Source organism: Myodes glareolus, chromosome 22, assembly GCF_982192425.1.
Source record: "Myodes glareolus chromosome 22, mMyoGla1.1, whole genome shotgun sequence".
Classification (NCBI taxonomy): Eukaryota; Metazoa; Chordata; class Mammalia; order Rodentia; family Cricetidae; genus Myodes; species Myodes glareolus.
Window position 1 is genome coordinate 48757185 of NC_142047.1, and position 27683 is coordinate 48784867.

General features: G+C 52.0%; 3 protein-coding genes across 7 annotated transcripts in view; 1 reads left to right on the forward strand and 2 right to left on the reverse strand.

Moving 5' to 3' along the window:
• Hsdl1 (hydroxysteroid dehydrogenase like 1) overlaps positions 1–5353 on the reverse strand; it is a 20230-nt gene extending 14877 nt beyond the window's left edge. The window contains exons 1-2 of the mRNA XM_087900463.1: positions 5293–5353; positions 3788–3879 (exon numbers count right to left, since the gene is read on the reverse strand). Coding sequence (XP_087756589.1) covers positions 3788–3844 — 57 coding nt within the window. The 5' untranslated portion in view covers positions 3845–3879; positions 5293–5353. The remainder of the gene's footprint in view (positions 1–3787; positions 3880–5292) is intronic.
• On the forward strand, positions 715–18606 carry Dnaaf1 (dynein axonemal assembly factor 1). The gene is made up of 12 exons (XM_087900462.1): positions 715–870; positions 2354–2504; positions 3853–3944; positions 6930–7151; positions 7255–7421; positions 10632–10753; positions 12525–12682; positions 14021–14275; positions 15483–15574; positions 16632–16691; positions 17516–17897; positions 18315–18606. The coding sequence occupies exons 1-12, from the start codon at positions 765–767 to the stop codon at positions 18407–18409; spliced, it is 1902 nt and encodes a 633-aa protein (XP_087756588.1). The 5' UTR covers positions 715–764; the 3' UTR covers positions 18410–18606.
• A 151-nt stretch (positions 18607–18757) lies between these two features.
• Positions 18758–25720, reverse strand: Taf1c (TATA-box binding protein associated factor, RNA polymerase I subunit C). 5 transcript variants are annotated; one of them, XM_048437376.3, is made up of 15 exons: positions 25613–25720; positions 24532–24670; positions 23583–23664; positions 23247–23344; positions 23085–23174; positions 22925–22998; positions 22246–22484; positions 22029–22145; positions 21805–21922; positions 21645–21716; positions 21357–21492; positions 21115–21252; positions 20496–20670; positions 20279–20416; positions 18758–20199 (listed from the first exon to the last, which is right to left on the reverse strand). In XM_048437376.3, exons 2-15 carry the CDS (start codon positions 24667–24669, stop codon positions 19295–19297), a joined length of 2520 nt encoding a protein of 839 aa, XP_048293333.2. In that variant the 5' UTR covers position 24670; positions 25613–25720; the 3' UTR covers positions 18758–19294. The 5 variants fall into 5 exon arrangements, with proteins under 5 accessions (XP_048293333.2, XP_048293334.2, XP_085537915.1 ...); XM_048437377.3 differs by lacking the exon at positions 25613–25720 and adding an exon at positions 24237–24343 and having other exon boundaries at positions 24532–24660; XM_085681789.2 differs by lacking the exons at positions 22925–22998; positions 23247–23344; positions 23583–23664; positions 24532–24670; positions 25613–25720 and having other exon boundaries at positions 23085–23160.
• Between the last annotated feature and the right edge of the window lie 1963 nt (positions 25721–27683).

Below are 27683 nucleotides of genomic sequence, written 5' to 3' on the forward strand. Positions count from 1 at the left end.
TCAGAGTCCTGGCCGGTGGTCCATGAGACACCCCCTACCCCCGACCCGCCCGTGGGAACCTGTATCCCCTGCGGTCACCGCCCAGGGGTGCGGCTGAGTCCTGGTGGTGGAACAGGGACTCGCCGGCTCGGTTCCCCATCCCTCCCCTGCGCCGCGGGGCGCCGCCCAGCGACTCTGCACAACCCACCCGGCTCTGCAGGATCTGCGCGCTTTCTTCAGCAGCGCTGCCATTCTGCATCAGTTCTGACTCCTAGAACCCATTCAGACCCAGCGGCGGGGAAAGAAGGATAAGGCGGCACCGACAAAAGGGCGGTCACAGGGCGTGTCGCCTGTGCGACCCGCGCTGCGAAGATGAGGCCCGGGACACCTGCTCTGGCTGCCGAGGGAGCGCGGACCAAGAGTTCCCAGCTACTGGACGCGCAGAGGGGTGTGGGGGGCGTTCCCAAGGGTCGGGGTCCCCGGGGGCGTGGCAAGGGCCGGAAGCGGGGCGCTAAAGGCACGGGAGCAATACCTGCAGCAAGCCGCGCGGTCTCCGAAGCCCGTCCCGCCACCAGTCCGCGCGGCCGCCGCCCCGGACTCAGCCGCAGGTCCGCTACCCACGTGATCCGCTACGCACGCACCTGGGTGGAGCCCCCACTAGTCCCTCCCCCGGTAGCGTAACCGATTGCGCGTGCGCATTGGTTACCACGACGACCGGGGAAGCGTTGGGCAGCCAACGACGCGGACCGTACTGCAGGAGCCGAGTGGCTGGGCGAGGAGCGAGCATGCACCCCGAGTCCTCAGAGCCGCCGGCGGATGGAGCGGCGGAACCCAGTCTGGAGGAGTCGGCGGGCGATCACGGCGACGTGGGCCCAGGGGTCCGCAAAGAAGGTGCCACCGCGTCGGGGAGCCGAGGGGGCGAGGACCCGTGTGCTTCACACATGCCCATTCACGCAGCTGGGAGTAACCAGCAGCGCTCACACATGACCGTCCATACAGCAACACGAACAGCCAGCCCACCTGCCTCACACGTGCACATCAACACAGCCCGGAATAGCCAGCACCCCTCAAACATGCCCATCCACACAGCCATGGGTCAGCCAGCACACCGCATACATGCCTGCCCATTCACTGTTAATGAATGCTAGACCTTTATTAATGTAATCATTCCAGCACATATAGAACACCAACTATTTACTCCAATGAATATTAATCAGGGCCCGCCAGTGGCTGGGACTTGTCTCCAATGAATGTAAGACACAGTCCCCAGTGCTCAGTGTTATTCAATAGACACCTCCCCCACCCCCACCCCCACCCCGGCTACCCCTCCCCAACACAGAGAGAGCTCATCAGCTCTTGAAGTTGCTTTCATCTGAGGCTTCTAGAGATGCTTTACAGGGTAAAGGTGCTAACAACACAAGCCTGTTAATCTGAGTTTGAATTCACAAGTGCATAAATACGGTGGTTCAAATCTGTATCCCAGCATCCCCTAGAGTTATGTCTGTGTCAGTGACTCTTCAGCTAAATATTTCTTCTGTGTAATTTGATATTCTCCAAGAAAGCTTATTGGTAAATTCTCCAAATTCTCCATGACACCAGTTTGTCCTTTTAAATTATTTTTTTCACTGTGTCCTCCCCTTTAAAAAAAAAAGTGTATTTTATTTTGTGGGGTGAGGGTGAAAAGGGAGAGGTGAGCAGGTGCCCAAGGAGGCCAGAAGAGGGCGTCAGATACCCTGGAAGTGGAGTTGGAGGCAGTTATGAGCTGCCCTGTCGGTGCGGAGAACTGAACTCTGATCCTCTGGAAGAGTAGCAAGCATTTCAAGCACTCTTAATGACTGAGTCATCTCTCCAGTACCGTGTACAGCAATTTTTACAACAATCTGCATGTGTAATGCTATGTCCATGTCACTTTTAGGTTGATCCTCTACAAAAACTACACAGGGGAACATAAAAATGTGGGCAAATCTGTTCTTTGTGTTGTTGTTGTTTCTACCATCTGAAACATGTTAGCAATGCAAATGTCCTTAAGGGAGTCCTTGTAGGGCACAGTGGATTCTTTTGCCTCGAAAACAGTGCACTGACAGCTTCGTCCATGGGTAGGGATCATTCTCAGGACCATAAATGGGTATAAAAAAAACAAGCTCCACGAAAAGCAAGGATCCCATTTATATAAATCAAAAACATGACAGCCTACTTTTTCATTTGTTTGTTTGTTTGTTTTGGTGTCTTGCTATATAGCCCAGTCTGGCCGAACTCAAAACCCGGTGGAGAGTCTCCTTTCTCAGCCTTCCTGGGTGCTGGGATCACAGGCTGGGATTGCCATGCCCATCCTAAATTTTTTTGATGTTTACAAGTTGACTCTTTTCTTTTACAGAAATTAATGAGACCAAGGAAACGTGTGTGGATCCTTCTGCAGCATCCTGCCAGAGTCAGCAGCAACAGAGTGGGGACAGTCAGAGTGGCGGCAGCGGCTCAGACGGTCACTTAGCCAATTCAAGAAATGACAAGGATGACCGGGGCCCCAGGTATGTGTTGTGCAGCACAGCTACCAAGGAGAGTGCATGATGATAGCCCCTTAACCCCCTGCACAGGGAACAGCTACGGAGCCTGCCCAGTTAGTACTAGAACAGGATAGAAACAGCAATACCTCTTTAAGGGAATGAGGGGGTGTTACTTGTATTTATTTATGTGTGTGCATGTGTGTGTAAGTGGCCATGGAGGCCAAAGGAAGTGTTGGGCTCCCTAGAGCTGGAATTACAGGAGGTTGTGAGTTGTCTGAAGTGTACTGGGAACTGGTCTTGTATCCTCTGCAAAGGCCACAAGTGTTCTTAATTGCTGAGCCATCTTACCATGTCTCCAGCCACTACTGCTTTTTTAAAAAAAAATAATAAAGTATTCATTATGAGTGTGGAAGGAAGAATATGGAAACAAATGTGTGCAGTACATACCCCGGCGTGTACCCCGACACAAAAATGGAGGCCAAAGACAATTTGCAGAAGTCCATTCTCTCTTTCCACTGAAGATTCCAGCAAGCAGACTCAGGTCTTCAGGCTTCGATTCTGCCCACTGAGCCATCTTGTCATCCCCTCTGCCTCTGGCCCTGAGTTAAGACAGGGTCTCACTCTATTGCCCAGGCTGACTCTCAGTCTCCTGAGTGTCGGCATTACACATGTTCACACCATGCCTGGTTCACACTAGTTTTGTTGATGACACTGCTGGAAGTATTTTTATTAGGCCAAACATGGCAGTTTTTTTTCAGAGCGCTGAAGCAGCAGTATTGGATAAAACCCTAAGAGCCATTTAAGGGAGGAGACGCTGCTGAGACGGCTCAGATGAAGACGGAAATTAGAGTCCCCAGTGCCCATGCAAACACCCAGACATCTCTGTACATCTGTAGTCCCAGAACTGGGGAGCCTGAGACAGAGGAGTCCGGGAGCTTACTGGCCAGCCACTCTACCCAAATCCAGCAGGTTCAATGAGAGAGCTCTGCCTCAAAAACTACGGCAGCTGTGATGGAGGGAGACACCTGGTGTTCACCTCTGGCTTCCATGTGGCTCTGCACACACATACCAAAGGAGAACGGGAGGAGGAGGGAGATTTAACATGAGGTTTCAGATTTAGGACTTTAGGCAGAATGGACGTAGGAAAGAACCTGAGCTGGTGCCATGGCCCACAGCTGCAATCCCAGCGGGGCTGAGGCAGGAGGACCACAAGTTTGAGGCTAGCCTGGGTTGCATAGTGCGTTCCCAGCTGACCTGGGCGACAGAAGGAGACCCTATCTCCAAACCCACCCAACCCAAACACGAACCTTTAAGTCTGTTTCCCGGCCGACAAACTGAAGCGTCTTCTTGCTTGTGCTCTGCATCTCCGCAGGATGACTAAACAGCTCCTTCAGAACCTCTGCAAGCAGCACAAGCTGTACGTCACCCCTGCCCTGAATGACACGCTCTATTTACACTTCAAGGGTGAGTCCCAGGGGCGTCCATGACCAGAGTTAGGAGGACAAGGTAGAAAGCAAGCTTTAGAGGTCACCTTTGTGCTTCCATGTTGTTCTGAGTGGAACTCGGGCTTGACTGAGTTCATAAATGGGCTGTGTGCGCACAGACAAGCCTCCCTTGCTTCTTTGGTTGCTCACTTGATTGTTTTCCCCCTTGCAATATAAAGGATGAAACCCAGGACCTCATACCCTCATACACTGCCACTGAGATACCACCCTAGCTAGCCCTCTTTTCACTTTTTATTTTAAAACAAGATTCACCAAATTGCCCAGGCTGCCCTTGAACTCACTTTGTAGCCCAGAAGGATCTTGAATTTCCAACTTCCTGCTTCACTCAACCAAGTCGCAGGGATTACAGGCCTGCACCACACATAACTAATTAATTTCATCTCAGCATCTCTCAACACCCCTCCCCCCCCACACACATGGAAGGTAGGATCTTGTTATATAGGTCATGCTTGCCTTGAACTTGTAGCCTTCTTGCCTCAGTCTGCTGAGAGCTGGCAGATCAGAGTCCAGTCAGCATGGCTGGTTTAGGACTGGGCAATTTTTAAAGCCATGGGGGCAGTTGTGAACCTTGACCTTGGGATGGGTATATGGTGAACCACAGAAGATAAGGGTAGAAGGCAAGGGAGCAGGGTCTTTGGTCCCCTTAGAATGTAGAGGTATTGTAGCATCCTAGGGACTTGGGCTTAGTGTCCAGTCCCACATCTACATCTGAGCTCAGGATCATAGCCAGGACCATCCTGAACAGTGATGACTGAGTTGGGGTCCAGTTTGTGAAGTGACTGACCCGCTGATCTCTCATGTTTGTCTATTTATTTGGGAAATCTTTCCTGAGAGCCTTCCATGCATGGGATTTTACCAGTGCTGGGAATCCAGAGGTGGACGTGGAAAGGCTGGTTTAGGGGTCTTGTAGGGTAGGGCAGGCATGAGTGGGCAGCTGCAGGGAGGAGGGTGTTGTGTAGGGAGGAACCCTGACTCTGCAGCACACAAACCATAGGGTTTAGAAGGGCTCCCCACCTGTTTCTCACTTCTGCCCCTCTAAAATTCTCCACCTGTCATCTGAGCAGAGTAGTGGTTAGAACAATGGGTCCTGGGGTTGGGGGAGCAGAGACTGTAACACGAGGGCCAGCTTGTTGGGGTATCTGTTCCTGCCCGGTAACCCACAGTCGGCAAGTCCCAGAGAAAATCAATCACACAGAGATCTCTATAAGTTATAAAGCTGATTGGCCCATTATCTCAGGTTTCTTGTTAACTCTTATAGCTTATATTAACCCATTATTCTCATCTATGTTAGCCATATGGCTTGGTACCTTTTTCAGCTGCCAGCTCACATGTTGCCTCTTCGGTGGTCTGAGCAGGAATGGCAGAGGGAGCTTCCTGCTTCCCAGAATACTCCCAGTCTCTTTGCTCCACCCCTACTTCCTGTCTGGCTTTCCCGCCTATACTGCCTGCCTGGCCAATCAGCGTTTTATTAAAATATGATTGATAGAATACAGACAATTCTCCCACACCAGAGACTAAGGAGGATGAGGAAGAGTAGCCAATGTTAAGCTAAGTGGATTCAGAGAGGGCAGGGAGCCAGAAGAGAGGTGCTTACCTTAGTCATCTATCACTTGGTAATAAATCAACCCGAGATTTAGCAACTTCAAATACACTGGCTCCCATAGGTTCTGAAGAAAGGGATCCATGTGTGACTAGCTGGGTGGTTCTGGCTCAGGGTCCCTTTTAAGGGCTGGTGGAATTGCCAAGTGCCCTCAATTACCTGAGCACTGCATGGGGGCTGGAAGGTGATTATGAACCACCGCTCAGTTCCCTACCATGTAAGTCTCTCTCAGTGGCTGCCAGCTTCATATAGAGCAAGCTGCCAAAAGAAAGGATACTATGGGAATAGGGATCCATGCCTTAACTGTCGTCTCAGGGCCACCCTCGTTTCGATATATCAACACAAGGCCTGTGGTAACCTAGGGGTAGGGGGATGCCTTGTAGGAATGAGAAAATGGGTCAGAAGTCTTAGAGAGGTCAAGAAGGAAGAGCAACAATGGAACTTAGCAATGGAGATGTCACTAGGGACTCCCGCTTCTGGTTGTAGATGACAGGAACAAAAGAGAGAGTCTGACCTAGGGACTGCTGCTGGAGGGACAGACGGAAAAGGGGGCTTTCCCTAGTGACAGGGGAGGCGTGGGACAAGAATAGAGGGTGGACCAGAGAGAAAGACCCATGTGAGAGTTCAGGGAAGAGATGCATGGAGGCACAGAGACTAGCCCAGCAGTGACCTAAGAAGACTTGGGTGTGACCCAGTGGTAGAGGACTTAGCCATCAGGTTTGAGGCCTTGGGTTCAATCAAAAATAAGGGGAATGACTTTGCAAAAAAAAGTTGCTACTAGCTGTACAAGCTGTCACACACCTTTAATCCCAGCACTCAGAGGGCAGAGGCAGTCAGATCTCTGAGTTCCAGGACAGCATGGTCTACAGAGCAAACTCCAGAATAGCTAAGACTACATAGAATGACCCAATCTCAAAAATAAATAAATAGACTTCTTTTTAAAAAAGAAAAAGAGAAAAGATATGTGGGTATCTTAATCTCTCAAGTCCAAGACCAAGATGCCAGCAGATCCAATACTTTGTGATGGCTTCCAAGTTCACAGCAGGAGACTTCCATTTGTGCCCTCAGTCTGTAGCCCAAGATAACCACGAAATTGTGATCCTCTTGCTGTAGCCTTCAGGGAGCTGGGGTCAATGTTGTGCCACCATGCTAAGCAGTCTCTCTCTAAAAGGGCACTAATCTTATCATGTGTGCCCCATCCTCACCTCCCAAAGGCCCCTTCTGATACCATCACATGGGAGGTCATGGTCTTTTACATCAGAATTTGCAAAGAGCCAAACACTCAGCCTCTGCCAATAGGCAAAACCAACAGTGGTGGGAACCTCACCAGCCCCTACCCACCAGGGTTTGACCGCATTGAGAACCTCGAAGAGTACACAGGCCTCCGCTGCCTCTGGCTGGAGTGCAATGGCATCCAGAGGATTGAGAACCTGCAGGCCCAGAGCGAGCTGCGCTGTCTCTTCCTGCAAGTGAACCTGTTGCACAAGATCGAGAACCTGGAGCCGCTCCAGAAGCTGGATGCCCTCAACCTGAGCAACAACTACATCAAGACCATTGAGAACCTCTGTAAGCTTGGCAGCCCTGCTCCGTGCCGCGTCCCGGTTGAGATTCCAGAGTGTGGGCCGGGAGCACATGCTGCTGTTGCTCATTTGTGCCACCCCCCCTCCAGCCTGCCTCCCTGTCCTGAACACACTGCAGATAGCCCACAACCGCCTGGAGACCGTGGCAGACATTCAGCACCTCAGCGAGTGTCTGCGGCTCTGTGTCCTCGACCTCTCCAACAACATGCTGAGTGACCCGGAGATTTTGAGCGTGCTTGAGAGCATGCCGTGTCTGGTAAGTGCAGCCCACTCCACGGACAGCATGCTCCAGGGTGTGCTTCAGAAACACCGCCTCCCGCCTTCCTCCCCTTCTCTTCCCTTTTTCCTTTTCACTAGGAATCCCCCCACCCCCCCACCCCCCCACCCCCCACCCCCCCTGCCCAGCATGGTGACACTCCTGCTGAGAGTTGCTTCTCTAGAGCTCCCTGGTGCCTACCTAGCAGGCAGCTCTCAGCTATTGCTCAGTATCTTCCACACAACCTCAACAGACAGCAGAGACCTTGTACAATTTAAGTTCCAGCTTTCCGAGACTTGGGAGTTTTAGTTTTGTTTGCTTCCTGTGCCTTGTGTGTTTCCTTATGTCTTTTCAGCACCCTTCCCTTCTCCCTGGGGAGGGGATGCTTTGAACTAAAAGAAATAGCTTCAGAGCAGTGGTTTTAGCTGTGTTTCTCAAGTGGCAGATGCTACCTCCTATTTAAAACATGGCAGTGGTTCTACTCAATACTTCCTATCTCTCTCTCTCTCTATATATATATATATGTGTGTGTGTGTGTGTGTGTGTGTGTGTGTGTGTGTATGTATATATATACACATACATATATATATATGTCAAAGACACACACACACACACACACACACACATACACACACGTTCTGTTGATTCTGTTCCTTTAGAGACCCTGACTAAGCTGTTTGTTCCCCCGTTGGTCTCAGAAGTGTCCTATCCAATACTGATCCAGGCATTCCTCAGGGTTACCGTTCCATCAATTTCTAGATCTGAGCATTCCTTTTTTTTTTTTTTTTGCATTCATTTGACGAGGGAACTGTGTTGATGGTAGCACATCCTGGACCTGGACTTGGAAAACTTTGCCGCTTCATAAGCTCTGTTGACTCTGGTGTTTCCTGGGAGATGAAGCTAGTTAGAGTTGCTTAGATCCTGGCTCAGCATGGTCCTGTAAGGTACATCACATCAGGCCTGCAGCCTCCCTCTCTGTAAGCTGGAACAGTGAGCGCTCATGCGGTGTGCCTGACTGGCCTCACAGTGTTCCTCACCCTGCTTTGCAGGCTGTCTCAGAAGGGCCACATGTGATTGGCTCTGGCTCTCTTTTCCCTTTGTTGTGTGTTTAAAAAGAACCACATTTTATACAGAAGAGTCAGACTCGGTGTTGGCTCCTTCCTTCCACCTAGCAATGGTCAGAATGGGCTGAGGTTCTCACCGCCTCTGACAGTGACCCCAACACTTTGCTTTGTAGCACTGTGTAGTGTCAGGTATGAGCTGATTCTTGCTATCATTCTTCTGTATTTGTGTGTGCATGTGTGCGTATATGCATATATGTGCATTTATGTGGAAGCCGGAGGTCAACCTCAGCTAATTGTTCTCCACATACATCTCCTCTTACAAGGATGCCAGTCAGGCCAGGAGGGCGTATCCTAATGGCCTCACTGACTTTGTTAGCTTGTCAATGACCTTGTCTGCAAATATAGTTACATTTTAAGGAACTGGGGGCTGGGGTAGGAGACGTGGGAAAACACAGGACACACCAGTCTATTACAAAGTGGTCACTTGTTATCGTTTGGGGTTTTAAACCAGGATTTTGTGCCGTCCAGACTGGCCTTGAACTTGCTTGTTGTGTTGGGAGGGTGACCTTGACTTCTCCTGACTTTGTACCTCAAGTGCTGGGATTATAGTTATGCACCTCCCAACATTAGTTAAAAATGGTTGCCTGATCATTATTCGTGATTCCTTTAAATCTCCCACATACAATGTAGCCCTTAGAATACTTTTCTGCTTCCTGCTATGTACTTCAAAAATACATCAAAGGCAATGAAGTCATGAGAACAGGGCATGGCGTGGTGGTTTCAATAGGAATGGTCCCCCACAGGCTCATATATTTGACTACATGGTCATTAGGGAGTGGCGCTACTTGGCAGGGATTGGAGTAGGTGTGGTCTTGCTGGAGGAAGTGTGTCACTGGGGGTGGGCTTTGGGCTTTCAGATGCTCATGCCAGGTCCAGTGTCTCTCTCTTCCTGCTGCCTGCGGATCCAGATGTAGAACTCCAAAGCTGCTTCTCCAGCACCATGTCTGCCTGCAGGCCTCCATGTTTCCTGCCGTGTTGACAATGGATTAAACCTCAAACTGTAAGCGAGGCCCCAGTTAAGTGCTTTCATTTATAGGAGTTGCATGGTCATGGTGTCTGTTCACAGCAATAGAACACTAAGACACATGGCAAGTTCAAAGCTAACTCATTTACATATAATATGGATATGCTTCCTCAACAGCATAAGCCATTTTAGATATGAACAGTGTCTGATGTGTTCAGGCAAACAGAATACAAAATGACTGATTCTCATGAGCCTCTCAGTTTCCTCAGGCAGAGGCCGGAAGGTCTACATCTGGCCATGGGAGAGAGGTACTGGTATTATTAGACCAATTTTCCTTCCTACATTCTGACCCCAGGGGGTCTGGCACCCAGTAGGAAAAGCCTCTCCTGGCGGTCCATACATCCTTCCCAGTCTGTGCCTCTTTCTGTGTTTTGTTGTTTGTTTTGAGACAAGATCTCATGCAGCTAAGCCTGGCCTTCCTCGTTGATTCTTATTTGCTGCCCCCTGCAAATATTCTCTTGAAATGGGTCCCAGGTAGGAAGACCCAGGAACAAATAGACTAAAGTCAGTAGAGTTTAACTAAAGTTTCAGTGAGAGATAAAGCTAATAGAACCATTGAGCTGGGCAAGGGCCTTGGGGAACGTTTTCCAGGATGGTTCCAGAAGAACTTTGGTCCTTCCAGGAGTAGAGAGGAGGGCAGCTGCACAGTTTGTGTAGCCCCCGTGGCCAGCACCAGGGAGCCTTCTCACTGTCCTGTCACCGCACCACAATGCCGTGCTGCTGTTTTACTTTGCTCAAAAAAATTTGTTATTCTGAGGGCACAGTGTATAGTGTTTGTGTATGTGTGTTCATATGCAGTGTGTATGTATAGTGTGTGTAGTATATATTTGTGGTGGTATGTGTGCAGTGTGTGTGTAGTATGTATGTGTGTGTATAGGCAGGGAATGCATGTAGAGGTCTGAGAACAGCTTTCCAGAGTTGGTTCTCTCTGACCACGTTAGTTCTGGGGACTGAACTCGGGTCATCAGGCTTGGCAGCAAGTGCCTTTACCCGCTGAGGCCTCTCATGGGCCCCGACTGTCCGGCTTTGATAATCAGTTTAGCCCTGCGTGTTGCTTTGCAGCGTGTGCTGAACCTGATGGGAAACCCAGTGACCAAAAATATCCCTAACTACCGCAGGACAGTCACTGTTCGTCTGAAGAACTTGACTTACCTGGACGACAGGCCGGTTTTCCCCAAGGACAGGTAAGAAAGGAGACCTTCGGGTTATGTTCGCTTGAGTGCTTGCCAGTCGGGCACACTTGTTACATGCTCAAGTTTTCTGATTTTTGAGCATTTTTACAAATCAGTAAATATCCTCCAGACCCATGGCACTGTCACTACCAAGCTCAGGAACAGGAGTGCTTGCCCTGATAGGGTGTGCGTGCATGTGCGCATGCGTGTGTGTGTACCATGGCACACCCGTGGAGGTCACTGTGCACTGTGTTGGTCCTGGGACTGAACTCAGGCTATCAGACTCAGCAGCAAACTCCTTTCCGTGCTGAGCCATCTCTCTGGCTATTGTTTTTTTTTGTTTTGTTTTTTTTGTTTTGTTTTTGTTTTTTTAACTCTCGTGAATAATGCTTCTGTGAGCATTTGTGTGCACATTCTTGTGCAGACTGGTTTGATCCCCTGAGATAATCAGGAATAAGATTGATGGGTCAGATGACAGCAACGTCATGCTGGGCCTTTGAGAAGCCACCAACCGATTTTCCAAAATGGCCTCACCTTCTTTGCCTCTCAGTATTTGAAGAGGACCTGAGTTTTCTGCATCCTTGCCAAAGTCTATCATTTTCACTCCTGCTATGGGATGCAACGTGGGGGCTCGTCGTGCTTGTGAGCAGCACTCCCTGGTGGCTCTTTCCTTATGCACTGGGCATTTGCATCTGTTGTCTGAGAAATCTCTGCTCATTTAAAACGAGAGTGTACCTTTCTAAAAGAGCAGTTTGGGCTGAACCAAGCAGGAGTAGAGTCCCCATCTCCTCTCCCAGTTTCCCAGCATGAGCATCTTGCATCCTTGGGTACACCTGTTACCTGGATGAACCATAGTTGATGAACCAAAGTTGATGTAGGGTTAGTAAGTGAACTCCAAAAACTTTTACTCTTTTTACTTTTACTTATTTGTTTGTGTATGCATGCGCATGTGCATGCACATGTGCAGCACGTGTGTACAGCTGCCTGGTGAGCTTAAGTTACAGGCAATTGTGAGTCGCCCAGTGTGGTGCTGGGAACTGAATTCATGTTCTCTGCAAGAACAGCAAGCACTCTTGACCCCTGAACCATCTCTCCAACTCCTTCATTTTGAAGAAATGAACGTGTTCAAGGGGCTGAAGAGATGACTCAGTCAATAAAGTGCTTCCCTCATGAGTATGAAAGCTTAAATTTGATCCCCAGAACCCACATAAAAAGCTGTCATCCCAGCTCTCGGGAGGTGGGAGGTAGGGTTCCTGGACTACTCGGGCCAACCAGCCTAGCCTACTCAGGGGCTTCAAAAACAAAGTAGATGGTACCTGCAGATGAAAGACCAAGGGCATACCCAGGACTCCATGCATATAGCCACATAGTACACACAAGTACATAGATGAAAGATCAAAGAACATATAAATTTGGCCAGACAGAATGTTTATAATTTTTGTAACCTATACAAGTTATGAGGAGCCTGATGGAGAGATGGCTCAGGGGTTCAGAACATTTGCCATCCAATACCCTCTTCTCGATTCTGATGCCATCTGCACACTTATGGTATACATGCATACACATAAAATAAAATATGAATCTTAAAATGAAAAAGTTAATTCAGACCTATATTCTCCTTCCAGGTCCCCCTCCCACTTCTCTGCCTCCCAGGGTCTCAAACTTCCTAGAATTCATTATTTAGTCTAGGCTGGCCTTAGCTCATGGCAGTCCTTCTGGCAGGTGCAGATAGGCCTGTGCCCATGCCCGGCTCCCAGCTCTGTTCCCTCCTGTCCTCACGTAGGGCGTGTGCAGAGGCGTGGGCCCGAGGGGGCTATGCAGCTGAGAAGGAGGAGCGGCGCCAGTGGGAGAACAGGGAACACAAGAAGATCACAGACAGCCTGGAAGCCTTGGCCATGATCAAGCGGCGGGCTGAGGAGAGGAAGAAGGCCAGAAACAGAGGTAAGGCCCAGCCTGCAGCTGTGCAAGCTGTGGCTGGTGTGTGACTCTGGTGTCGAAAACAGAAGCAAAGTTCACATTGTCCTGCAGGTAGATCACAGATTAATGTCAGAACAAATCTTGGCTGGACATACCGTTTTCTCATTTAACGATGAAGGTTGATTTGCATGTTAGTGGAATGGATATGCCCGGTTGTTTTTACAAAAAGAATTCAACTTCGGGGACTTCAGAGATGGCCCAAAAGTTAAGAACACTGGTTGCTCTTCCAGAGAACCCAGATTTGATTCCCAGAATCCACATGGTGGCTTGCAATATCTATAACTCTTGTCCCAGGGGCTCTGGCTCTCTCTTCTGGCTCTCATGGTTCCAGGCACCCATGTAGTGCACAGACATGCATGCAGGCAAAACACTCATGCACATAAAAATGAAACATAATGAACTGTTGGCTGACTGTTGGATATGTCAGGCTGTAGAGAATCTTCAGCAAGTATAGCTCACTGTCTGTCACTTTTCTATTTCTGTAAAGAGAAACCATGACCACATCAACTTATAACATAAAGTAACGGGCGGCTTCCTTACAGTTTCAGAGGGTGAGTCCATGACCATCATGGTGGGGATCATGGTGGCAGGCAGGCAGACATGGTGTTGGAGAAGTAACTGGAAACTTACATCTGACCCACAAGCATGAGGTCAGGCGGGGTGGGGTGGGGGGAGCACTAACTGGAGTGGTGGGACTTTCAAAACCTCAAAGCACACCCCGTTAACACACTACCTCCAACGAGGTTCACACCTGATCTTTCCCAAACAATTGCACCCACTGGGGACCAAGCATCTAAACAGATGGTCCTATGGGCCATCCTCATCAAAACCACCACAGTCACCGTGCCCGGCCTCTCCTGAACCATTTGAAAGTAAAAGTAGACTATGCTTTGGGTAGACCCCAAATCCTTGCCTGCCATGTCCTCAGGGCTCTGTGTTGTGTTCTCTCCATGGCAGAGTACTGCCCACTGAGCTGTGAACAGAGTAATCCCTTATTGGAGACATTTATCTGCCTTTATTTATCATATGATTACACATTTTTTTTCTAAGACAAAGTCTTCCATGACCCTGCCTGGCCTCTCACTTGCTTTGTAGCCAAGGATAGCCTTGAACTCTTTGATTGCCTTGACTCTACCCGCTAAGTTTCAGGATTACAGGCATGCACTGCCATGCCTGCCTAATGCTTTGATGAACTGTGCCCCTGGCAGTCCCCTCCACTCAGTTTCTTAAGTTCATGGATGCAGAGATGCTCTTATCCTCTCAGGCAGCTCCCAAGTTCAACTCTGAACTTTACTTGTCTAGGGCAGACGCCCCTGCCAGACAGTGAGGAGAGTACCTCCACCAGCCCAGAGCCTCAGGAAGAGCCACCCATGGAAGAAACCCAGCAGAAGATGGAGTTGTTTGTGAAGGAGAGCTTTGAGGCCAAAGACGAACTGTTCCCAGAGAAGCCAAGTGGAGAGAAGGAGCCGGCTGTGGTGGTGAACAGAGCAGTGGAAGAATCAGACCTGCCTGGGAGTCTGGCTCAGACCCAGACATCCCTGGTGGCCAGTCCTGATGGTAAGGCAGCTGAGACAATAGAGGGCAGCTTCTGACCCTGCACACAGCTATGACCTCTGACCCTGCACACAGCTGTGGTCTCTGTCCCTGCACACAGCTATGGCTCAGACTTTGAATCCACTGCTTTGGTTCTCTTTCTAAATACAGTCCATGGTAAATCTCATGTCCTATAGGAGACACACACACACACACACACACACACACACACACACACGGCACATTAATGTAAAGAGAGATTGCACGTTGGTTTCCTGGCTGTCTAGATCTGAATAATCACATAAAACTATATTAATTACAACACTGTTTGGCCAATAGCTTAGGCGTATTCTTAGCTAGCTCTTACATCTTAAATTATCCCATTTCTAGTAATCTGTGTATCACCATGAGGCTATGGTCTACCAGTAAGGCTCCAGTATCCTTTTCCTTCGGCAGATACATGGAGTCTCTTTGACTCTGCCTTCTTTCTCCCTGCATTTAGTTTAGTTCCCTCACCCTCCACCCCCACCTCACTCTATTCTGCCCTGCCATAGGCCAAAGCAGCTTCTTTATTAACCAATGATAATAAAACATATTAATACCTTCTGAGATCAGCCTGTAGGGCTGTGCCACAACTTCAGCTACAAATATCACACAGATCTGCAGGTCAGGATGGACTTCCTGGCTTAGCCACTCTTCTCCTGTGCCCTGGTGCCTAGCCCAGCAGGAGGTGTGAGTGAGTGAACAGACCTCACAAGGATAGGGCTTAGGAACTTGGCAAGGTGGGCCTGGCAGAGGAGGAACCGTACTGCTTCTGCCCATCCAGACAGTCTTGCTGTGTTAAATGGCACAGGTCCCTGGCCCTGGAGAGCAGGCGGCCCTGTACCTGATACAGTGCGAGCTGGCAGAGGTCTCTACCAGGGCTGTGCTACAAGGTTGGCGTCTCTGGGCTTTGGAACCAGCTGTTCTCTTGAGTACATCCCTTTCTCGTTGGGCAGTCAGGCTGTCTCCTCTTGGCTTGGCTGCTTCTGCAGACTCACAGCAGGGCCAGCTTCTTCCTTGTCTTTCCTCAGCTGGGGGTATAGGTGCAGCCCTGTCCTCAGTAGAGGACTCTTGAGGCTTCTATCATGGTGACTGTCCAATCCCTTTAACCTCTAGCGACAAAGGTTGCCCCGGCCTTTGTATCTAAAATCCATGCCAGGGTCAGTAACTTCTCACTGCTGTTCCTCAGAGTCCACATCTCCAGAGGCCTCCACTGATGGGGCCAGAACAGAAGACACAGACGCCATTGCCCTGGAGACCAAGGAGAGGCTTTTCATTGATGTGAGCAGGGGGCTGATCAAGCTGGGGGGGGGGGCTGACACCTTTATGGTCCTCAGTGACTCTCAAGAGTTCCCCAGGGGACAGGTACAGCACACCCAGCCAGGCGTACCCCCAGTCTACCCTGCTCATATTCAGGTTTTGGGGGCTGGTTCCATTTACACCCCACCCCCACCCCCTTGGATTGTGAAAGCCATGCTACCGTTATAGTGCAAAGCAAGTCTGTGGTCGGTTCTGGAGTCACACATCACTGAAGCCCACTGGGCCTCACACCCACAGCCTGGCAGGTGGCTCCAGCCACCTCATTGGCTGGTCCCCCACTCTGGCTTCCTGTTGGTTCACCATGATGTGATTGTCCAATGTCTCTCCCAGCAAACGTCGAGTTACAGCTATGTTACCTCTCCCCAAAGCTCCTCCCTTTGGATGACAGTGTAATGTATTTCCCTCATGGAAGGCATGAGAGATCCCACATTATCACATTGCCCCAAGAGCTGCAATTCAGCAGAACAATAATAGTTCAGTGGGCATGCAAACCCATGTGAGCTGGGGCCTCACTCTGCCTGCTTAAGGCCTAAGCTTTGCACTCAAGACCAGCCCACACAGAACACAGTGAGGATGTAGCTTTTACTCTGAGGTTACCTTGCTTAAGGCATGGTACATACTCAGTGTTCGGAGATATGGAGTATTATCATCCCAGTATTATGGAGGAGGAACTGGAGAAACAGAGAGGTTAAGCAACTTGCCCAAGGCCACATGTCTAGGGAATGGTGGCGTGGTTTTCTGGTTTTCAGGAGGTACTTGAGGCTCAGACTAACGTAGAAGAGGTACTTTTGAGTTCAGGTTTCCCATGACACAACAAAGTGAAGGAGCTGTGACAATCTTCCCATTGGTTAGATGGCTGGACTCAAAGTGGCAGTGTGGCTTTGAGCATGCCGAGGTCTTCCGGTGGGCATGGGTGGGAGTTACTGAGGGGCCTTGGTGATGGTTCCCTTAGGACAGCTCATCCCTGCTTATACTTTCTCCCACTGTGTCTGAGTCTTCTGCGCTCACTGGCTTTCAGGACCTGCCCGACTTGGAAGACGTTGATGACAGTGACATGCTGATGGAGGACCAGACAAAGGTCAGCACTCTTCCCTACACCCCAGAATGGCCTTAAACTATGGCAGCTCTCCAAGTACTGGGATTATAGGCATGAGCTAAACATGCCTAGGTTTTTTTTGAGACAGGATCTCACGGTGTAGCCCATGGCAGACCTTGAACTCACTGTAGACCAGGCAGGCCTTGAACCCACTTGTCTCTACCTCCTGAGGGCTGGGCCTACAGGAGTGCACCACCACACCTGCCCCCTACAGGCCATTTCCTTCTCATGAAAGTCAACTGCCTTTCTGAGTAGAGTGGCCATGTGTCCACCTTACTGGGAAGCAGTCCCTCTCTGGTCCCTCTGAGAGCTTATTTCAGCTACTTGGGCTTTCGGCTGCGTGCTCTATTGATGGCTGCATGAAATGAACTGGGAATGTTCTGCCTTCTGCTGTGCACCTATGCAAACTTCCCAAATTCATCTATTGAAGCTATCCCTAGAGGGTAGGAGCACATGGGTAAGGCACCTGACTCCCTGGGCATAACCAGGAGCCAGGAAGCAACTGCATCAGATCCTGTGTCTATGAGAAGCGTTGGAGAGAACCTCCGCATGATATTTCACTTCCAGATAGGCCCACAGGCCGCCACACTGTGGAGACTGAAGTCCAGGAACAAAGTCCTGAAGAGCTGCTGGGCTATGGGGTGTGGCAGAGGCTAGAATCCAGACATCGGTAGGGTGGTATAGGAGAGCTATGAGGGTGGGGACTAGTTGAGGTGTTCATCCTGTACCAGCCTGCTTTCTTCCTACCCCTGCACATCCTGTATCGTGATCATGGGAAAATCAGACACAGCTCACTCTCTCTCCAGGAAATGGGCATCCCCCAAATCCAGGTGGTTTCCAGCTTGAGTGAGGACAGTGACCTTGAACTGGACGACTCTTCCCTCCTCGAGTTGGACCGCACTCCTATAGGCTCCACAGGCCTCTCAAACATATTTGCCATCTCCAAGGATCCCTCAAAGGCGGTCAGGCTGCCTTTCGCAGACATATGTAAGCCAACAGCAACGGAACTGGAAACCCAAGGTCAAGTCTCCAGTGCCACCTCTCCACGACCCCTCATCCAGGAGCTGGAAGATGAGGAGGGAGATGAATCAAACCAGTCCCTGCCACCCCAAACATGGGCAAGTAAAGCGGCACCTGCCCAGTCCAGTGAAGCCAGAGACAGCCAGCCACCTGCAGCTACCCCGCTAGGTAACACTCCAGAGGCTACTGTAGGGAGGCGAACCACAGACAGGGAAGCAGATGGGGGTTTCTGCCCTGTTCACAGGTGACCATTTGGCTGTGGTGTGTCACCTGGTCCTATGGTTCCAGGCCAGAGGCTCTGGAGAGGGAAGAAGACCACTGACACCAGGGCTGAGTGACAAAAGCACAGGTGTTAGTGATGGTGTGACAGTTTAAGTCACACACCTGGCACTGTGTGCAGGAACACAGGGCCATCTGGGCAGCTAGTCAGGACAAACTGGAGACTGGCCCAGGGTCGGATATGCACTATTTCCCATGTTCCTCTTGGCCAACAGTAAGGGGCATTTCTGAGGGACTCTTGGGCCAGTACTCAGCAAGAAGGGCAGCTCTACCCAAGTACTGATCTGTCCTCTCCCATCTCTTCAGGAGACAGAGCGGAGGATGGAGCACAGTCTTCGTTGGACCTGGAGGAGCCCAGCATCAGGGCAAGACTGGAAGACATTGAGTTTGGCTTGGACTGAATCCCGAGGCAGTCTACACTGTTAGGCTAGCAGTGGTGAAGTGGACGCAGGGCACCCTTTCCTGTGTACCACTGCTGGTGCACTTTGGGACCCTGCGTGGCATCTACTCTGCCACATCTGTGTGCCTTGTACCCAGTGCATCGGTTTCCCTGGGTACAGATCCCATAATTACATAAACACTTTTAAGACCCACACAAGTTAGCATGTTACTGGGCTGCGAGTCAGGCCTCATTCTGATGAGAACAGAGACTCCACCCCATACCCTGTGCTGTGTGTATCCCCAAGGTGGAGGGAGCAGGGCTTTACACATCAGCATGCAAAGGCACCGAGACAACATCACTGCTCATATGACATCCAGCTCCCGGCTAGTGGACGGGTTTATTCAGTCCCTGAGCCAGAGTCAAAGCATCAGTTCCTACAGAGCCCATGTGGTCTGTCACAAACAGCCCATGACAGTAGCTGCCAACCCACATCAGGCCACCTCAGCCCCCAACACCATTGTCTCTGAGGACAGGAGGCTAAGAATGACACACGGGCTCTACTTCCATCAGCTCCACTGCACTGAGATGCAGGGGGAGGGGCGGAGCTGCCCTGGCCAGTCTGCTGCTGTTCCACTGAGTCCTGAAGACAGCAGTGGGAGAAGGTGGAGACAGCCCACACTGGATGAGTCCTCAGAGACTTGGGATAGGTGGCCCAGAGGGAGCCTCTGCAGCCAGAGCTCTGGAATAACCTGCCATCAAACACACAAAACAGATTTGTTCCCCATTCCTTCAGATGGGCACACTGTCCTTGGGAGGCAGAGGCTCTGCCCTGGAGACCATACTGGTTGAGTTCAGTGCAAGGCTCCAGGATGAGGGCTAGGTTTTCAGGCATGGCTGTGCACAGTCAGAAGCCCATCCGTGACTTCTTCCGGGGAGGATGGGAGCCAGATAGGACAGGTGCCTGCCGCCTCAAAGGCATGGCCCGGAGGCTGGAAGCCTGGGAAGGAGGTGTAGCCACAGGTCCTGGAGTGTCCTTCTGAAGTGGCAGCTTGGCCATGTCCTGGAGTGTCTGTTGACGTTCACGCTGCACACTTTCTGTCCACAGCTCCTGTGTCAACTCCTGGGAGGGCTGGGTCCGTGGGGGCTGAGGCCTGGCCTCTGAGGTAGAAAGGTTTTGGCTACAAGAGGGGCTGCTGGTATCTGGGATGTCCAAGTAGCTTGTGAGTGAGGAAAAGGTGCTGGACAGCTGAGTCCGGCGCTTAGGCCGCTTGGTCTGTGTCTGGGACCCTGAGGTCTGACCTCGATGCCCTTTCCACCAGGCAGCTACCCCATTTTCCCAGGATTCTGCCAAGCGCTCGGTGAGCTCATCCTGCTGGCTGCACTGAGGTGCAGGGGGCGGCTCTGCCCTGGGGAGTGTACCCAGATCCTCAGGTCGTAAGAGCTGTCCCTTGGCCATGGCTGCTCGGAGCTTCTGTGACATGGGCTGGCTTTTCTGCTGCTCCATGTGGCCCAGAAAACGGCGGTGGGAAAAGGTGGGGGCAGCCCACACTGGACAAGTAGGGGACAGCTCCATCAGGGCTTCCGCCCAACGGCTGCAGCGGGCACTGGCCTGAGGGGTCCAAGAGGACTGATCCATAGGTGCTGTTGCCTTGGGTGCAGGGCCCTCTGGTGCTGGGTGATCAGGTGATCCTTCTCCGAGACCGGAGGCTGATCGGAGGCGCAGGTGTTGGTAGAAGACGTCTCCAGCTGCCGAGAGCTGGAAGAGCAGCAGCGCTGGGACAGACGCGCAGGGCGGGGCGGCGGCCAGACCTGGACAGGGAAGGAGAAGAGCTGCAGGGCCTGGCAGCACCTCCCCACAGCAGCCCCAAGCCCCTTCTGCCCATCGCACCTATAACTGGTGCCTCCAGACGCTCCTGCAGCTGCTGCTGCCTCCTGGGTTCCAGTGGGGGAAAGGCGGAGAGGGAGTCGACGACGGAGGGCAGAGACTGAGGAGGCCCTGCCAGCTGGGGCATGGAGGGCCCCTCTCCTGGAGGAAGGACAGAGAACTAGGTATACCAGCCCCAGCCCCAGGATGTCTCCATGAGCTTCCCTCCCTCCTGGCTGACCTGTTATATGCAGCAGTTGAAGCTGTCCGCCCTGGCCCCCCAGTAGCAGGGGCCGTGGGAAGCCTGGGCTAGCTGGGGGTAGCAGGCGAGCAAACAGGGGAGAAGACTGCAGACCATGGTCCCACTTGAGCATTGGCACCAGGGGGAGGCGCTCATCCATCAGGTAGATCGAGAACTGAAGGAAGAGAAGTGGGCATGGCTGATGCCTGGCCCAGTCTTCCAATAACCCTTTCTAACCCACACAGCTTGTAGGAAGTACCCAACACCCAGAGGAGGGCCCTCCCATCAGCCATCAAGTCCTGCTCAACTTGGCCTACCAAATCTGGAACATGTACTTCCTGGGCATGCAGAACCACCCCAAAAGGGTTCTCATTAGAGGCATGAAGAAAACCTTGCCCCCAATGGAAGACTCTTGTGCCACCTGGGAGCCCGAGCTACTGTCACCTTCTGCCTCCTCCCAGGTTCTCATCTGATTTTGCAAATGACCCAGTTTGCTTGCCCTAGTGAGATCACATGCACAGGGACCCAACACTCCCAGGTTCCTATGGCTGTGCATCAGGCCTGCTGGCAGCAGCTCTGGAGAAGGCTGAGTTAGCCCAGGGAGGAGGCTGCTGCTCACCTGGGTGCAGATGAGATGCAGAGGAGTACAGGCGGTACCCGGCTGCCCAAGGTACTGGGCAAGCAGCACCCGCTCTCCTTTTTGGCAAGCGGCCTCTGCTCCGGCACGAAAAAGCAGCAGCCCACAGCCTGGGGGTCCCTAGGGAAAGTACAGCATGGTCAGCCAGAGTCTCAGGGTGGAGATGAGCCTCCCGCAGCCCATCACTTCCAACTCTCTTGCTTCTTGTCCCCTGACACCAGTACCTGAATATCAACCATCTTCACACCTGTGCGGTCACCCACGGTCAGCACCCGGGGGTGGGCAGTGAAGTCTGCCCAGCGCCAGGGAGAAGGATCACGGAAGACAAGTGTCTCAGGGTCCTTGTAGACTAGCTGCAGCCTTGAGGAGGAAGGCAGGTCATGGGTGTGGTCCTGGTGGGGCTTGGGGTTACAGGGTGTTGAGGGGGGATGGCAGGAAAGAGGACTGAGTCACGGAGCAGAAGGTCATGGTACTGCTTTGGGGCGGAAGGCTTCAGGGGAAAGGGAAGTTACCCATCTTGTGGGGTCCACAGACATACAGTCCCAGAACGGCTGCAGATAGCCATCTCTCCTGGCAGGTGAGGGCTGCAGGACACAGGGTGCTGTGTTAAGATCCAGCAACCCAGTCCTTCCTCCAGTACCTTGTCCTTGTCAAGAGGCCAACATCTCTCACCTGAGGCTAACACCAGTGGCCCCCTTTTCCACCTGCAGCACCTTCAGGGGTGCTGGTGGCCCTTGCTTATCAGTCTTCCACATGGCACAGTGGTAGTCAGAGCGGACGGCCAGGAGTGCTGGGGAGGACAGAAAGGTCAGGCTTGCAGTGTGTGTATGGCGGGGGGGTAACCAGCTAGACAAGAGGGAAGAAGGGGAGGAAGGAAAAAGAGGAAGGAATCTTACTTTCTCCCTGGACAGTGCTGGTCACCACTTGCCGTACAGGTCCCCGCAGCTGGATATGCCCAGGGTCCTCAAAGACCCGGGGATTGCCACCTGAGTTCACACTGACCTCCTGGAAATCTGAGCCCCTGGTTAAGGATCAGGCTCTGGTCACTCATCTCACACTTCCCCTGGACCACTGTGGACGGCCTCAGGATCCCCACCAAATGAGAAAGGATACACAGCTTGTCCAGGGCACCTCCACTAGGGTAGACCAGCTGGCCAACCCGTGCTGTTCTTCCAGGGAGCCAGGCCAAGGCTCCCCCAGTGAAGGCCTCATCCAGCAGCAACTGCTCCCACCGCAGAGCCAGCTCTTCATGCAGCAGCCTGCCCAGAAGCATGGACACCGACCTGCTCAGGACAGGACCCCCAAGGATGGAGAAGCGACGGAGCCGGCGGCTAAGGAAAGCCCAAGGACACCTAGGGCAGAGCAGCAGAGGATGGCACTGGGACAGTGAAGGACAAGCAGACAGTCTCTGTCATAACTACTTAGAATACACCCTACCCAGTTCCTGGAACCCAAACCCTCCTAGCGAGTGGCCCACAGACAGCTGAGAGGCTCCAGCCAGGCCAATGAGTCTTTTCTACGATTTGTGCTACTTCAGGCACTGACTGCTTGGTATAAGAAGCCATCCTTTTGCTACCTGAATTAAGTCAGTCAGAGGGAAGTGGATGGGAAAACAGAGAGCCCTGACAGCATTCTGAACACCTGGATGTGGCTGTGCCTAAGATCCACAAGCAGCCTGGAGCCGGAGACTGTGTGAACTCCTGGCTCATGACCTTGGTCTGTGTCCTAGGTCCTTCCACATTCCCACCACCAGCCAGGCCTATCCATGGCTGCTTTCTCACTGGCTACTTGCCCCCAGGGCTGGTGTCCACCGAGGTCCTGAAGCAGCCTCTTCACGCTGACTATGGTCATCTTTTTCGAGTAGCCCTGCGGGGAAGGCCTGTCAGGTTTGCAACCCCGGGACCCACCAGGGAAGCGGCCGACCCTTTACCCAGCCAATGGCACTTGCTTACCTTGTTTCCCTCCAACCTGAAGTTCTCCAGCATGAGCCTTCCCAGGGGTGCAAAGGCTATGTCCCCATGGTCCCACAGGAAGCGGCTGAGCTGTGGGGGAATGGCTGTGTCACTTAGCACAGCCCAGGCTGTGCAGCACAATCCCACCCGGGGACCACTCACCTGCTCAGTGACATCCAGCCCAACTTGAGGTCGGAACTGGTAGCGGTGACCTCCCCGGAAAAGGAGGTCCTGAGGGGTCATGCCAGGTTCCCAGGGATCTAAGGGAAGAGAGAGGTCAGAGAAGAATCTGAGGAGGCATGGAAACACAATAGTATCTGCAGGTATCCAGGGCCTGGAATGCCTGTGTGTGTGTGGATACACACACACACACAGAGAGAGAGAGACAGACAGACAGACAGACAGACAGACAGAGAGGGTTGAGGTCCTTGGAGACAGACAGACAGACAGACAGAGAGGGTTGAGGTCCTTGGAGGGAGCCCAGAAAGAGGCCCTTACCAGGATCAGGAGGCAGCAGGGGGAGGGGTCCTGGTGTCGTTGGCTCCCAAAGCAGGTTCCTGACCAATGGCACTGTCGGGTCCTAGGGGAACAGAACAGCTATAGCACGGCAGGGGTACACTTCCAGGCTACAACTCACTCAGTCCTCGTGACAGCTCTGCGAAGCTGCTCACTTCACTGATGTAGAAATAGAAGCACGAGGTTGCCGTCCCTTGCCCCAGGTGAGAGTCAGTCAAGAGAAGGCATGGACTTAAACCTAGGCAGCCACCTCCGGAATCTGTATTCTGAATACCACTTGCACCAGCTTCCAGAGAAGGAAGAGTTACTGCCTGCCTGGAGCCCACTGTGCTCTAACTTCGTTACTCACTTCGGAGTCCCACTATCCAGCAGGCTAGCGAGGCTCACGGCAGGCACCAGCAAGGCTCCCTTGTCACACAGGTCCAGCAAGGCTCCCTTGTCACACAGGTCCAAGAACACCCCCTCCCTTAACATCCCCTCTATGACCCCCCTCTTCTGTAAGTACTCAACTCGACAAGGCAGCTGGGCAGCTAACAATGTCCCTCCCAAGATGCCAGCAGTCCCTGCCATTCCACTGGTCTAGCAGAGCCAAGGCCACACTATACCAGGTCTGCCTGTTGGTACAAGCTCTCCCACCTGAACTGACAGTTCCTGAAGAATGGTTGCCTAAGTTCCCCACGCTGGGCTCCTGGGCCTGTAAGGACCCTGGCACAGAAACACCGGTCAATAAATACCTGCTGAACCTGGGGAAGGAGATGGAGAAAAGAGGAATCACAGGCTCTCTTGAGTGACCCTCTCTGGATAGCAGGGTGCCTGGGGACAGCAGGAGCAGCACCTGCCTGGCACTCTTTCCCTACCACCTGTGCCACTGGGTGTGAAGGATAAAGGGGTGGGGGAACGATCAAAGGAAGGGCCCTATTTCAATTCTCACCTCGCAGTTCGGGGGCTGAGACCCAGGCATGGTGAGTGCATCTCTCCAGCTGCACATGAAGGACAGGTCAGGGCCGTCAGTCATGCCAAGAGGACCAGTCATAAACAATGAGGGGCGCAGGGATCTGGGGAAATCCATCCTGGAGAGAAGGGATCAATCGTCACACGACGGTGCCCTCAGGAGAGGTAAAAACCAGACTCTGCAGCCTAATGCCAGGGAGTAAGGGCCTCAAGAAAACTGCTCAGTCCCCCATCACTGGGGAGTGTTGATGGACAGGTGAGATCTTCCTAAGGGTGGTCAGGAAGAGAGCTCTGCACATCTGAGCGGAGGGTCCAGGGAGAATGATCAGTGAGCGCAAAAGGCTCTGAGGCAGGGAAAGCGCCAAAGAGAAAGACAGCCACGGAGCATACATAAGAGTGTGAAGAAAGGCCTGGGATAAGCGCCGTGCGCGCGCCAGTGGCGCGCCAGACTAGGCTCCACCCCTCTAGGGACAAGGGCTGCACATTATTACTGTCTTCCCACTCATAGGCTTCTCTGAAAACGCCCGTGGATCGAATAAAAGGAACTCTCTAGAACAGCAGTTCTCAGCCCTCTTTCACAGGGGCCGCCTAAGGCCGTAAGAAAACACCGATATTTACATTGCCATTCATAGCAGCGAAATTCCAGTTATGGGGTAGCAACGAAAATAACTTTAGGGCTGGGGGTGCGCTACAACTGTACTGCAGGGTCGCGGCACCAGGGAAGTTGAGACCCACCTCTCTAGAAGCATTAGCTGCTATTCAGCCCACGTTTTTAGAAAACTTAAATCGAACACCAGCAACAAGAGCACCTCCTAAACACTAGCGCCTGCTGGGTGCGGCATAATGGCCCGGAATTTGAGGCGTCTGAGGAATCGGTATGGGGTTGAGTCGCTCACACGTGTGCCAGAGTGGAGTCCCGGTCCCGAGACCTCCCTCCCTCATGGCAAACGTCCTGGACGCTTTGAGCCCGTCTGCCGTGGGTTTCTGTAGCCACGCGGAAGCTCCACGTGCTCACATCACCCCCGCGCGCAGACCATGCAGGTTCCCGGCGACAGTCTCACCTGATTCGGGAGCCAGAAAGGAGCCGGAGGGTCACTCATCAGTTCCTCAGCCCTAAACGCTGGAGACTCCACGGCCGCAAATAACTGTTTTCCGGACCAGGCCGGAAGTGCTCCCGAGACACAGGAAATCCCGCCCTCAGCAAGTCCTCCCAGCGTCCTCCAGCGCCACCTGCCGGGCGGACAAGGAATAGGCGTGGCCGTGGCGCCTGAGGTGTGGAGTTCTTATCATGCCGGTGTTGGAAGAGCCTGCCTGTGCTTCATCAACTTTCTATCTCACAGAGGTGTTGTGAAGCTTAAACTGACTCGCTCAGCAAGCACCGAGAATCTCCGATAAGCCACGCACTGTATTTATTGACCGTAAATTCTAAGAATCTGCTTTTACAGATACCCCTGGACTGGAAGGAGTATTGGCTTGTAGTTCTCAAACTCCAGTGTGTACCTGGGTGCTTTGGGGGACACGTTCAAACTCAGAGACACCGAGTTATGGACTCCGCCTGTAAATTGCCTTTCACGTGAAATTTAGGATGCGTTGACTCTGCTGACCACTTTCGTCCACACACCCGGAAGTCAAGAATGTCTTCAGAGAGATTTTTTTTGGGGGGGGGGGAGGTTCGAGACAGTGTTTCTCTGTAGCTTTGGAGCCTGTCCTGGAACGCACGCTGTAGACCTCGAACTCACAGATTCGCCTATCTCTGCCTGCCTCTCGAGTGCTGGGATTAAAGGCGTGCACCACCACTGCCCGGCTTGAGACCTAACATAGACCCTCCTGCTTCACTGTAACCTCCCCACCTGGCGTTCCCTCCAGTGTGTTTGAAAACTGCTTTGGGTCATGATTTCCTTTGTTCTGAAACTAGTACAACTTCATAAATCTGTCTCCTCGGTGTAGCAGGTTATCCGGGGAATCTGGTTCTGGATGTGTTAGTCAGGGTTCTCTAACAGAACGGATTGATGAATATAGAATAGAGGAGATTTTATTCGACTGGCTTACAGCTGTGATCTGGGTAGTCCAAAAATAGCTGTCTCGTGACCAAAAAGGTGAGAATCTGGTAGCTGGTCGGTTCGTGAAGCTGGATGTCTCAGCAATCCCAACCTGGTGCTGGAGTCCTGGTTGATTCCTGGAGGGCTGGTGGTCACTCTCTGCTGGAATCCCAAAGAAGTTGGTTCAAATGCTGGCAAAGGAATGTCTCAGCAATGGCATAGATAAATAAGTGGTCTTGCCAGAGATAGTGAGGGCGAGCAGGCAAAAAAATCAAAGTTTCTTTTTTTTCCACATCCTTTTATCTGGACTGTTGCCAGGAGGCGTGGCCCAGATTTAGGGTAGATCTCCCTTCCTCAAATAATCTGATTAAGAAAATCCCTCACAGGAGTGCCGAGCAGTTTGGGTCTCAATTAATTCCAAATATTCAGTTGACGACCAATTTTAGTCATCACGTGGGGCCGTGCTCATTTATGTTTATCTGAAGAGTAAGCTATCATCTCTTCTCCAAGTCAGAGAGGTGAGGGCTGAGCTTGAGGCAACGTCTTTCCCACTCCCAGGTAATACAGGAATTCCCCGCGTGTGGCTTTAACACCACTGGCCAGTCAAAAACTAGCATCATTCTCCTTGCAGCTTAAGTGTACACCAGAGCCACCTGGAGACATGCTAAAACAGTTGGCTGGGCCCACTGGAGTTTTTAGCTTAGTGGGTCTGGGATAGCACTGCTGACCCACAGCCCACACTCCGAGAGCCACAGCTTTACAGGGTCAGTTTGCACCAGGTAGGTGCGGGCACACACTTTTAATCCTAGCAACGGAAGACAGAGGCAGACAGATCTCTGAGTTTGAGGCCAGCCTGGTCTACAAAGCCAGTGAGGACAGCAACCAGGGCTATACAGAGAAACCCTGTCTCAAAAAAAAATAATAATAAACACAGCAGCAACAAAAAAGAATTACCAATTTGCAAGGGGTGTGGGGAGGTGGTAGCTCAGTTGGGAGGATGATGGCTTAGCATGCACAAAGCCCTGGGGTTCGAGTTCCAGCACCACTTCAGCGAGTGGTAGCCCATACCTGTAATTCCTGCAATCTGCAGAAG

Coding starts and splice junctions, on each gene's coding strand:
- Taf1c (XM_048437376.3), bottom strand. CDS start 24,669: ATGGATTTCCCCAGATCCCTGCGCCCCTCATTGTTTATGACTGGTCCT. Junction 22,999..23,084: donor TCAGGTTGGAGGGAAACAAG/GTAAGCAAGTGC, acceptor CCTTCCCCGCAG/GGCTACTCGAAAAAGATGAC. Junction 21,253..21,356: donor TGAAGATGGTTGATATTCAG/GTACTGGTGTCA, acceptor TACTTTCCCTAG/GGACCCCCAGGCTGTGGGCT.
- Dnaaf1 (XM_087900462.1), top strand. CDS start 765: ATGCACCCCGAGTCCTCAGAGCCGCCGGCGGATGGAGCGGCGGAACCC. Junction 14,276..15,482: donor CCTGGTGGCCAGTCCTGATG/GTAAGGCAGCTG, acceptor GCTGTTCCTCAG/AGTCCACATCTCCAGAGGCC. Junction 16,692..17,515: donor TGATGGAGGACCAGACAAAG/GTCAGCACTCTT, acceptor CTCTCTCTCCAG/GAAATGGGCATCCCCCAAAT.